At 41.7% G+C, this 13730-nt stretch overlaps 1 protein-coding gene across 1 annotated transcript in view; it reads left to right on the forward strand.

Annotated features, from left to right (window-relative positions):
- The window catches only part of LOC120564474 (carbohydrate sulfotransferase 8-like), a 31062-nt gene extending 17905 nt beyond the window's left edge, over positions 1-13157 (forward strand). The window contains exons 4-7 of the mRNA XM_039809495.1: positions 1197-1598; positions 9694-9912; positions 11037-11146; positions 12090-13157. Coding sequence (XP_039665429.1) covers positions 1197-1598; positions 9694-9912; positions 11037-11146; positions 12090-12495 — 1137 coding nt within the window. The 3' untranslated portion in view covers positions 12496-13157. The remainder of the gene's footprint in view (positions 1-1196; positions 1599-9693; positions 9913-11036; positions 11147-12089) is intronic.
- Positions 13158-13730: the final 573 nt, after the last annotated feature.

A 13730-nucleotide genomic window follows, 5' to 3' on the forward strand; every position in this document is an offset into this window, starting at 1 on the left:
GAGTCTGGTGGAGATATGCTGGCTCTATACACACTAAAAGTCCTGATTATTTACATGGAGTCTGGTGGAGATATGCTGGCTCTATACACCCTAAAAGTCCTGATTATTTACATGGAGTCTGGTGGAGATATGCTGGCTCTATACACGCTAAAAGTCCTGATTATTTACATGGAGTCTGGTGGAAATATGCTGGCTCTATACACGCTAAAAGTCCTGATTATTTACATGGAGTCTGGTGGGTTTGGTGATGTTGATTTCGTGGCTGTTTCATGTTAAACTAAAAGGATCTTACTCTTTAACTAAAAGGTCTATCTCTGTAGGGATCCATCCCATAATGTTGTCAGACACTTAGAATAATAATCTGAGTCTGTCAGCAGCAACAGAACTTTTAGTGACTCTAACTGCTGCTGAACATTAGTCCTGTAGGGTTACATTACAGCTTGGGTCTGGTTTAATACTGGACCAGTTTCACAGATTGTTGTTTACATCAGACACTCAGACACCAATGCATGCTGGGAAACAGGGTCCAGGTGGAATAAAATCAATCTCAAGAGGATAGGGGGACGGCTCCCCCTGTTGGACACTCGGAGCATTACATCACATGGTCCTTAGAGTGCAGATATGTTACTGTAATAATAGTTTTTATTCCTTTTTCTAACTTTTTTTTATATTTAGTGACCCTTGTCTGGATTTTTGTATTCTCTTCCTCTTAAATATAAGTATTTCTGTTGATTTGTAAATGTGTGGCAACATGTTCAGCGGTCTTTAATTTAATGTTAGGTGGGTTCCTTTAACCCTAAGTGTTCTGTCATCCCACCTGAGCATTTTCTTATGTTATTGTATATTTCTTCTTTTTTATTTTATACGCACAAATAAAAAGTCAAGGCAACTCCACCCAACTGTCACTGGATTACTTTGATACTGAAGAAAAGTTCAAAGCAACATTGTCAAAGTCAGAATATTTTGAAGAGAAAAGATGAGAATATTTTGAAGAGAAAAGATGAGAATAATTTAAAGAGAAAAGTCAGAATATTTTGAAGAGAAAAGATTAATATTTTTAATAGAGAGTGAAGATTTTTTAAGAAAGTAAGTTGAATGAATTAATGAATGACTGAGTGAATGTGTGCAGCTAGTATCAGTCTTTAACGAAGACATAAATGTGATGTAAGAGTGTTGACTGTGTGTGTGTGTTTCAGGACGACGTGGAGGCGGTCTCGTCTGCGTCTCTGTTGGAGCTCCAAGACTTCAAGCCGCCGGTCACCAAACGCCAGAGGAAGCTGCTCCTGCAGACCCCCAACCCGTCCGCCACCGTGGAACGCCACGGGAAGCTGCTCCTGCAGACCCCCAACCCATCCGCCACCGTGGAACGCCACGGGAAGCAGCTCCTGCAGACCCCCAACCCGTCCGCCACCGAGGAACGCCACGGGAAGCTGCTCCTGCAGACCCCCAACCCGTCCGCCGCCGTGGGCGGAGATGGAGCGGAGGAACGGCGCCGGCAGCAGCTGGCAGAGACGCAGGCGTCCCGCCGGCGCCGGCTGAACAACGTCTGCGCCGTCTACCAGCCGGGCGCCAGCGAGCAGCGCGTCTCTCGCCATCAGGTTCAGACTTAGGTTTTATTTTCTGAGTAAATATGCAGGAATATTTATTTGCTATGAACATAATGAGAAATACATTGTAATTTGTAGTATTTCACTATGGAAAAATGAAAAAGTAAGAATTAGCAGGGAGGTGTGTTCAGGTGCATTCTGGGCGTGCTGGTCTTACAGGGAGGTGTGTTCAGGTGCATTCTGGGCGTGCTGGTCTTACAGGGAGGTGTGTTCAGGTGCATTCTGGACGTGCTGGTCCTACAGGGAGGTGTGTTCAGGTGCATTCTGGACGTGCTGGTCCTACAGGGAGGTGTGTTCAGGTGCATTCTGGGCGTGCTGGTCTTACAGGGAGGTGTGTTCAGGTGTATTCTGGGCGTGCTGGTCTTACAGGGAGGTGTGTTCAGGTGCATTCTGCAACCATGCACCCTAAACACACCTCTGATTAATGAAGACACTAAGAACAACCCTTTAGAACCATGGACCCTAAACACACCTCTGATTAATGAAGACACTAAGAACAACCCTTTAGAACTATGCACCCTAAACACACCTCTGATTAATGAAGACACTAAGAACAACCCTTTAGAACTATGCACCCTAAACACACCTCTGATTAATGAAGACACTAAGAACAACCCTTTAGAACCATGCTCCCTAAACACACCTCTGATTAATGAAGACACTAAGAACAACCCTGTAGAACCATGCTCCCTAAACACACCTCTGATTAATGAAGACACTAAGAACAACCCTTTAGAACCATGTACCCTAAACACACCTCTGATTAATGAAGACACTAAGAACAACCCTTTAGAACCATGGACCCTAAACACACCTCTGATTAATGAAGACACTAAAAACAACCCTTTAGAACCATGTACCCTAAACACACCTCTGATTAATGAAGACACTAAGAACAACCCTTTAGAACCATGCTCCCTAAACACACCTCTGATTAATGAAGACACTAAGAACAACCCTTTAGAACCATGCTCCCTAAACACACCTCTGATTAATGAAGACACTAAGGACAACCCTTTAGAACCATGGACCCTAAACACACCTCTGATTAATGAAGACAATAAGAACAACCCTTTAGAACCATGGACCCTAAACACACCTCTGATTAATGAAGACACTAAGAACAACCCTTTAGAACCATGTACCCTAAACACACCTCTGATTAATGAAGACACTAAGGACAACCCTTTAGAACCATGTACCCTAAACACACCTCTGATTAATGAAGACACTAAGAACAACCCTTTAGAACCATGTACCCTAAACACACCTCTGATTAATGAAGACACTAAGAACAACCCTTTAGAACCATGCACCCTAAACACACCTCTGATTAATGAAGACACTAAGAACAACCCTTTAGAACCATGGACCCTAAACACACCTCTGATTAATGAAGACACTAAGAACAACCCTTTAGAACCATGTACCATAAACCCACCTCTGATTAATGAAGACACTAAGAACAACCCTTTAGAACCATGGACCCTAAACACACCTCTGATTAATGAAGACACTAAGAACAACCCTTTAGAACCATGCTCCCTAAACACACCTCTGATTAATGAAGACACTAAGAACAACCCTTTAGAACCATGGACCCTAAACACACCTCTGATTAATGAAGACACTAAGAACAACCCTTTAGAACCATGCTCCCTAAACACACCTCTGATTAATGAAGACACTAAGAACAACCCTTTAGAACCATGCTCCCTAAAGACACCTCTGATTAATGAAGACACTAAGAACAACCCTTTAGAACCATGTACCCTAAACACACCTCTGATTAATGAAGACACTAAGGACAACCCTTTAGAACCATGTACCCTAAACACACCTCTGATTAATGAAGACACTAAGAACAACCCTTTAGAACCATGTACCCTAAACACACCTCTGATTAATGAAGACACTAAGAACAACCCTTTAGAACCATGCACCCTAAACACACCTCTGATTAATGAAGACACTAAGAACAACCCTTTAGAACCATGGACCCTAAACACACCTCTGATTAATGAAGACACTAAGAACAACCCTTTAGAACCATGTACCATAAACCCACCTCTGATTAATGAAGACACTAAGAACAACCCTTTAGAACCATGGACCCTAAACACACCTCTGATTAATGAAGACACTAAGAACAACCCTTTAGAACCATGCTCCCTAAACACACCTCTGATTAATGAAGACACTAAGAACAACCCTTTAGAACCATGGACCCTAAACACACCTCTGATTAATGAAGACACTAAGAACAACCCTTTAGAACCATGCTCCCTAAACACACCTCTGATTAATGAAGACACTAAGAACAACCCTTTAGAACCATGCTCCCTAAAGACACCTCTGATTAATGAAGACACTAAGAACAACCCTTTAGAACCATGCTCCCTAAAGACACCTCTGATTAATGAAGACACTAAGAACAACCCTTTAGAACCATGTACCCTAAACAAACCTCTGATTAATGAAGACACTAAGAACAACCCTTTAGAACCAGGCGCCCTAAACACACCTCTGATTAATGAAGACACTAAGAACAACCCTTTAGAACCATGTACCCTAAACACACCTCTGATTAATGAAGACACTAACAACAACCCTTTAGAACCATGCTCCCTAAACACACCTCTGATTAATGAAGACACTAAGAACAACCCTTTAGAACCATGTACCCTAAACACACCTCTGATTAATGAAGACACTAAGAACAACCCTTTAGAACCATGTACCCTAAACACACCTCTGATTAATGAAGACAATAAGAACAACCCTTTAGAACCATGCTCCCTAAACACACCTGATTAATGAAGACAATAAGAACAACCCTTTAGAACCATGGACCCTAAACACACCTCTGATTAATGAAGACACTAAGAACAACCCTTTAGAACCATGTACCCTAAACACACCTCTGATTAATGAAGACAATAAGAACAACCCTTTAGAACCATGCTCCCTAAACACACCTGATTAATGAAGACAATAAGAACAACCCTTTAGAACCATGCTCCCTAAACACACCTCTGATTAATGAAGACACTAAGAACAACCCTTTAGAACCATGTACCCTAAACACACCTCTGATTAATGAAGACACTAAGAACAACCCTTTAGAACCATGCTCCCTAAACACACCTCTGATTAATGAAGACAATAAGAACAACCCTTTAGAACCATGTACCCTAAACACACCTCTGATTAATGAAGACAATAAGAACAACCGTTTAGAACCAGGCGCCCTAAACACACCTCTGATTAATGAAGACACTAAGAACAACCCTTTAGAACCAGGCACCCTAAACACACCTCTGATTAATGAAGACACTAAGAACAACCCTTTAGAACCATGTACCCTAAACACACCTCTGATTAATGAAGACACTAAGAACCCTTTAGAACCATGGACCCTAAACACACCTCTGATTAATGAAGACACTAAGAACAACCCTTTAGAACCATGTACCCTAAACACACCGCTGATTAATGAAGACACTAAGAACAACCCTTTAGAACCATGCTCCCTAAACACACCTCTGATTAATGAAGACACTAAGAACAACCCTTTAGAACCATGTACCCTAAACACACCTCTGATTAATGAAGACACTAAGAACAACCCTTTAGAACCATGCCCCCTAAACACACCTCTGATTAATGAAGACACTAAGAACCCTTTAGAACCAGGCGCCCTAAACACACCTCTGATTAATGAAGACACTAAGGACAACCCTTTAGAACCATGTACCCTAAACACACCTCTGATTAATGAAGACACTAAGAACAACCCTTTAGAACCATGCACCCTAAACACACCTCTGATTAATGAAGACACTAAGAACAACCCTTTAGAACCATGCACCCTAAACACACCTCTGATTAATGAAGACACTAAGAACAACCCTTTAGAACCATGTACCCTAAACACACCTCTGATTAATGAAGACACTAAGAACAACCCTTTAGAACCATGCACCCTAAACACACCTCTGATTAATGAAGACACTAAGAACAACCCTTTAGAACCATGCACCCTAAACACACCTCTGATTAATGAAGACACTAAGAACAACCCTTTAGAACCATGTACCCTAAACACACCTCTGATTAATGAAGACACTAAGAACAACCCTTTAGAACCATGCTCCCTAAACACACCTCTGATTAATGAAGACACTAAGAACAACCCTTTAGAACCATGCTCCCTAAACACACCTCTGATTAATGAAGACACTAAGAACAACCCTTTAGAACCATGTACCATAAACCCACCTCTGATTAATGAAGACACTAAGAACAACCCTTTAGAACCATGGACCCTAAACACACCTCTGATTAATGAAGACACTAAGAACAACCCTTTAGAACCATGACCCTAAACACACCTCTGATTAATGAAGACACTAAGGACAACCCTTTAGAACCAGGACCCTAAACACACCTCTGATTAATGAAGACACTAAGAACAACCCCTTAGAACCATACCCTAAACACACCTCTGATTAATGAAGACACTAAGAACAACCCTTTAGAACCATGTACCCTAAACACACGTCTGATTAATGAAGACACTAAGGACAACCCTTAAACATGTACCTAAAACCTCTGATAAGACACTAGGACAACCTTTAGACCGCCCTAAACACACCTCTGATTAATGAAGACACTAAGAACAACCCTTTAGAACCATGCTCCCTAAACACACCTCTGATTAATGAAGACACTAAGAACAACTCTTTAGAACCATGCACCCTAAACACACCTCTGATTAATGAAGACACTAACAACAACCCTTTAGAACCATGTACCCTAAACACACCTCTGATTAATGAAGACACTAAGAACAACCCTTTAGAACCATGGACCCTAAACACACCTCTGATTAATGAAGACACTAAGAACAACCCTTTAGAACCATGTACCCTAAACAAACCTCTGATTAATGAAGACACTAAGAACAACCCTTTAGAACCATGTACCCTAAACACCCTCTGATTAATGAAGACACTAAGAACAACCCTTTAGAACCATGGACCCTAAACACACCTCTGATTAATGAAGACACTAAGAACAACCCTTTAGAACCATGGACCCTAAACACACCTCTGATTAATGAAGACACTAAGATCAACCCTTTAGAACTATGCACCCTAAACACACCTCTGATTAATGAAGACACTAAGAACAACCCTTTAGAACCATGGACCCTAAACACACCTCTGATTAATGAAGACACTAAGAACAACCCTTTAGAACCATCTACCCTAAACACACCTCTGATTAATGAAGACACTAAGAACCCTTTAGAACCATGTACCCTTAAACACACCTCTGATTAATGAAGACACTAAGAACAACCCTTTAGAACCATGGACCCTAAACACACCTCTTATTAATGAAGACACTAAGAACAACCCTTTAGAACCATGCACCCTAAACACACCTCTGATTAATGAAGACACTAAGAACAACCCTTTAGAACCATGCTCCCTAAACACACCTCTGATTAATGAAGACACTAAGAACCCTTTAGAACCATGTACCCTAAACACACCTCTGATTAAGAAACACTAAGAAAACCCTTTAGAACCAACCCTAAACACCCTCTGATTAATGAAGACACTAAGAACAACCCTTTAGAACCATACCCTAAACACACCTCTGATTAATGAAGCACTAAGAACAACCTTTAGAACCATGTACCCTAAACACACCTCTGATTAATGAAGACACTAAGAACAACCCTTTAGAACCATGACCCTACACACCATAATGAAGACACTAAGAACAACTTAGACCAGAAAACATTAGAACCAGTACCTAAACACACCTCTGATTAATGAAGACACTAAGAACAACCCTTTAGAACCATACCTAAACACACCTCTGATTAATGAAGACACTAAGAACAACCCTTTAGAACCATGCACCCTAAACACACCTCTGATTAATGAAGACACTAAGAACAACCCTTTAGAACCATGCTCCCTAAACACACCTCTGATTAATGAAGACACTAAGAACAACCCTTTAGAACCATGCTCCCTAAACACACCTCTGATTAATGAAGACACTAAGAACAACCCTTTAGAACCATGTACCATAAACCCACCTCTGATTAATGAAGACACTAAGAACAACCCTTTAGAACCATGGACCCTAAACACACCTCTGATTAATGAAGACACTAAGAACAACCCTTTAGAACCATGTACCCTAAACACACCTCTGATTAATGAAGACACTAAGGACAACCCTTTAGAACCATGTACCCTAAACACACCTCTGATTAATGAAGACACTAAGAACAACCCTTTAGAACCATGTACCCTAAACACACCTCTGATTAATGAAGACACTAAGAACAACCCTTTAGAACCATGTACCCTAAACACACGTCTGATTAATGAAGACACTAAGGACAACCCTTTAGAACCATGTACCCTAAACACACCTCTGATTAATGAAGACACTAAGAACAACCCTTTAGAACCATGCTCCCTAAAGACACCTCTGATTAATGAAGACACTAAGAACAACTCTTTAGAACCATGCACCCTAAACACACCTCTGATTAATGAAGACACTAACAACAACCCTTTAGAACCATGTACCCTAAACACACCTCTGATTAATGAAGACACTAAGAACAACCCTTTAGAACCATGGACCCTAAACACACCTCTGATTAATGAAGACACTAAGAACAACCCTTTAGAACCATGTACCCTAAACAAACCTCTGATTAATGAAGACACTAAGAACAACCCTTTAGAACCATGTACCCTAAACACACCTCTGATTAATGAAGACACTAAGAACAACCCTTTAGAACCATGGACCCTAAACACACCTCTGATTAATGAAGACACTAAGAACAACCCTTTAGAACCATGGACCCTAAACACACCTCTGATTAATGAAGACACTAAGATCAACCCTTTAGAACTATGCACCCTAAACACACCTCTGATTAATGAAGACACTAAGAACAACCCTTTAGAACCATGGACCCTAAACACACCTCTGATTAATGAAGACACTAAGAACAACCCTTTAGAACCATCTACCCTAAACACACCTCTGATTAATGAAGACACTAAGAACCCTTTAGAACCATGTACCCTAAACACACCTCTGATTAATGAAGACACTAAGAACAACCCTTTAGAACCATGGACCCTAAACACACCTCTTATTAATGAAGACACTAAGAACAACCCTTTAGAACCATGCACCCTAAACACACCTCTGATTAATGAAGACACTAAGAACAACCCTTTAGAACCATGCTCCCTAAACACACCTCTGATTAATGAAGACACTAAGAACCCTTTAGAACCATGTACCCTAAACACACCTCTGATTAATGAAGACACTAAGAACAACCCTTTAGAACCATGTACCCTAAACACACCTCTGATTAATGAAGACACTAAGAACAACCCTTTAGAACCATGTACCCTAAACACACCTCTGATTAATGAAGACACTAAGAACAACCCTTTAGAACCATGTACCCTAAACACACCTCTGATTAATGAAGACACTAAGAACAACCCTTTAGAACCATGCACCCTAAACACACCTCTGATTAATGAAGACACTAAGAACAACCCTTTAGAACCATGTACCCTAAACACACCTCTGATTAATGAAGACACTAAGAACAACCCTTTAGAACCATGCACCCTAAACACACCTCTGATTAATGAAGACACTAAGAACAACCCTTTAGAACCATGTACCCTAAACACACCTCTGATTAATGAAGACACTAAGAACCCTTTAGAACCATGTACCCTAAACACACCTCTGATTAATGAAGACACTAAGAACACATCTGCACCAGGCGCTCCACGCTGTGACCTCAGATCATTCAAATAGAGCCCAAAGTGTCTAATGTTCTGATTGTGACCCCAGGTGTCTAAGGTTCTGATTGTGACCCACCCCAGGTTTCTAATGTTCTGATTGTGACCCCCACAGGTGTCTAATGTTCTGATTGCCGCCCCAGGTGTCTAAGGTTCTGATTGTGACCCCCCCAGGTGTCTAAGGTTCTGATTGTGACCCCCCCCAGGTGTCCCGGGTCTATGTGGAGGACCGGTCCCGGCTGCTGTACTGCGAGGTCCCTAAAGCCGGCTGCTCTAACTGGAAGCGAGTCCTGATGGTTCTGGGAGGGAGCGCCGCGTCCACGTGGGACATCCCCCATGACGCCGCGCACGCCGCCAACCGTCTGCGGCGGCTGGACGGCTACGACGCGGCCAGCATCGCCGAGCGCCTGCGCTCCTACACCAAGGTGCTGATTGTGACCCCCCTCAGGTGTCTAATGTTCTGATTGGGAAGGCAGGGGTCTTCAGTGTTTTTTAAGCCAAGGACCCCTTATAAAGAGAGACTGAGCAGGGACCCCCTACTACATACCGTATATTGTCGCGTATTAAACTGGGCCTGTGTAGAGTGGCCTAAAGCCTTTATACATAGGCCTACCTTTTCTTTGTTGCATAGAATACTAAGGTATTACAGTGAAATAGCCTAATAATTGTTGGCATTATTTTATAAATCATGTTTTAATGTTAAACATACACAGTGAATGCTTAGGATTAACTGTATCTGTCAGTGGCTACCTTAGTGACTACCTTACCCATGGGCCAGTAAGCAGTGGCGATTTATATTTGCTAATGATATGTTGGATTCATGTTAAGACTTTTTTTAATTTTCGAAAAATCTTTGAAAAATTAACAATTATTTGGAGGCCCCCTTGCATGGACTCTGAAACCCCTGGAAGATCCCTGGTCTAAGGTTCTGATTGTGCCTGTGCTCCTACACCAAGGTGCTGATTGGGACCCCCCTCAGGTGTCTAATGTTCTGATTGGGACCCCCCCCTAAAGTGTCTAAGGTTCTGATTGGGACCCCCCCTAAAGTGTCTAATGTTCTGATTGGGACCCCCCCTAAAGTGTCTAATGTTCTGATTGGGACCCCCTAAAGTGTCTAAGGTTCTGATTGGGACCCCCCCTAAAGTGTCTAATGTTCTGATTGGGACCCCCCCCTAAAGTGTCTAAGGTTCTGATTGGGACCCCCCCTCAGGTGTCTAATGTTCTGATTGGGACCCCCCTAAAGTGTCTAAGGTTCTGATTGGGGCCCCCCCCTAAAGTGTCTAATGTTCTGATTGGGACCCCCCCTAAAGTGTCTAATGTTCTGATTGGGACCCCCCCTAAAGTGTCTAATGTTCTGATTGTGCCTGCGCTCCTACACCAAGGTGCTGATTGTGACCCCCTCCCTCAGGTGTCTAATGTTCTGATTGGGACCCCCCCTAAAGTGTCTAATGTTCTGATTGGGACCCCCCCCTAAAGTGTCTAATGTTCTGATTGGGACCCCCCCCTAAAGTGTCTAAGGTTCTGATTGTGCCTGCGCTCCTACACCAAGGTGCTGTTCGTGCGGGAGCCCTTCGAGCGCCTGGTGTCGGCGTTCCGGGACAAGTTTGAGAGCCCCAACTCGTACTACCACCCGGTGTTCGGACGCGCCATCATCGCCAGGTAACCAACGGCAACGCAGCCGCACGCTATTAGGAAAAGTTCAATATTTTGAGGAGAAAAGTGGAATTGAAAGTTGAATATGTTTAACCCTCCTGTGGTCTTCCCGTCTAACTGCAACGTTTGGTTTATCTGGGTCAAAACTAAAACTTCATGCTCGTCTTTTTAGACATTTCTGTCGCTTTTCTTAATGTTTTTGTCACATTTTTCAATATTTTTTCCAAGTTTTTGTCACTTTTCCCAATGTTTTTGTAGATTGTTTTTCTGGGCTTTTTGACGTTTTTTAAGCTTTTTCCGACATTTTTGTCACTTTTTTCAATGTTCTTCTTTTGCAATCTGTTTTCAAATCTTATAAAATTTTATTAAACAACCAAATTCAATGAAAGTAGTGAACTGATCCTTTATTTTATTGGGAAGAGCGGTGTATGGAACCATCCACGTTATTTCTTTTTGACAATTTGGCTGAAAGAAACTCCAAAAAAGGGTCAAATTTGACCCGAGGACAACAGAAGGGTTAATACAACCAGTGGAATGCCTGTATTAATGCCTGTATTAATGAATGTATTAATGCCTGTATTAATGCCTGTATTAATGAATGTATTAATGCCTGTATTAATGCCTGTATTAATGCCTGTATTAATGAATGTATTAATGCCTGTATTAATGAATGTATTAATGCCTGTATTAATGCCTGTATTAATGCCTGTATTAATGAATGTATTAATGCCTGTATTAATGCCTGTATTAATGCCTGTATTAATGAATGTATTAATGAATGTATTAATGCCTGTATTAATGAATGTATTAATGCCTGTATTAATGAATGTATTAATGCCTGTATTAATGCCTGTATTAATGCATGTATTAATGCCTGTATTAATGCCTGTATTAATGCATGTATTAATGCCTGTATTAATGCCTGTATTAATATGTGTGTCCCGTGCAGGTACCGGGCCAACGCCTCGCTAAGCGCCCTGCGTAGCGGCGCCGGCGTCTCCTTCCCGGAGTTCGTGCGCTACTTGCTGGACGTGCAGCGGCCGGTGGGGATGGACATCCACTGGACGCCCGTCAGCCAGCTGTGCAGCCCCTGCCTGCTGCGCTACAGCTTCATCGGGAAGCTGGAGAGTCTGGAGGCGGACGCCAACTTCCTGCTACGCAGCGTGGGCGCGCCCGGGAACCTCACCTTCCCCGACTTTAAAGACAGAAACCCGCGAGCGGAGAGGACGTCGGCCGCCATCACGCGGGCGTACTTCTCTCAGCTCAGCGCCGCCGAGAGGCAGAAAGTCTTTGACTTCTTCTACATGGATTACCTGATGTTCCAGTACGACAAACCCTTCTCAGACCTCACCTGAGAATGCTGCTTTCTATGCTCTTTTAATCACTGTTTTTAGTCACTTTCCCGCCACTTTGATTGCTTTTTTTCTAAGCTTTCATGGAACGTAACCCAGAAAATTAGAAACTGTTGGGGGACCCAACCCCCCTCTCAGACCGGCACTGAGAGCCAACGGAAGATCAGAAACGTTTTGTTTTTAGAATCTTTTCTGTCACATTTTCCAACGAAAAAGCAACTAAAACGTTGATCAAAGGGACAAAAAGCGGTGGCATTTTTTTGCATTTGTGTAGCTTTTTTTATTTATTTGTTGATGTCTGTAAAACTGTTGCCAAGACACTTCCATCTGCAAATATGGTCGCTTACAAATATTTAATCCGTGGACTTTTTATATTTAAGTAAAACTTCTGTCGAGCCCAGAACGGTGATTTAAAAACCTAAAAGCAACGTAAAGTCTCTGATCCAGAGGAAGAAACACTGCTGCATAGATCCAGGAAATCAACCTGGGAGATTAGAAACTTTTCTGACGCCATTTCATGTCAAATATGATGATGACTCGTTTACCCACAATGCAGCTGCACTGCAGGCTTTAAATCTGCAATGTAGATAAATGTGATAAACTAAATGTGTGTTTGATGAACTAAATGTGTGTTTGATAAATTAAATGTGTGTTTGATAAATTAAGTGTATGTTTGATAAATTAAATGTTTGATAAATTAAATGTATGTTTGATAAATTAAATGTGTGTTTGATAAATTAAATGTGTGATTGATCAACTAAATGTGTGTTTCTGTCTCTGATCCAAACACTCTCTTCAAGAATCATTCTGAGCGTGCCCAGGGTAGCTCAGTTGGTAGAGCGGGCGTCCATATATAGAGGTTTACTCCTCAACGCATTGGGTCGTAGGTTCGACTCCGACCTGCGGCCCTTTCCTGTCATTCCCCCTCTCTCTCCCCTTTCGTTTCTTCAGCTGTCCTGTCAAATAAAGGCCTAAAATGCCCAAAATAATCTTTACAAAAAAAAGAATAATTCTGAGCAAACTAATAACTTTATTTTTAAATGTTTCATCTTTATTTTTTACAGGTGAACTCTTTGTCTCTCTCCATCTTTAAAGTTTTTAATTTATTTGATGAATTATATTTCATTTGTTTGGATCAGTAACAGTTTTTCAAATAGAGCCCAAATTATTAAACTATTTGAAGTTTTTAACTTTTTTCGACATACTATACTATGACTTTTTTGACTTTTCCGACATAC

The sequence above is a fragment of the Perca fluviatilis genome, chromosome 8 (assembly GCF_010015445.1).
Source record: "Perca fluviatilis chromosome 8, GENO_Pfluv_1.0, whole genome shotgun sequence".
NCBI classification, from domain to species: domain Eukaryota; kingdom Metazoa; phylum Chordata; class Actinopteri; order Perciformes; family Percidae; genus Perca; species Perca fluviatilis.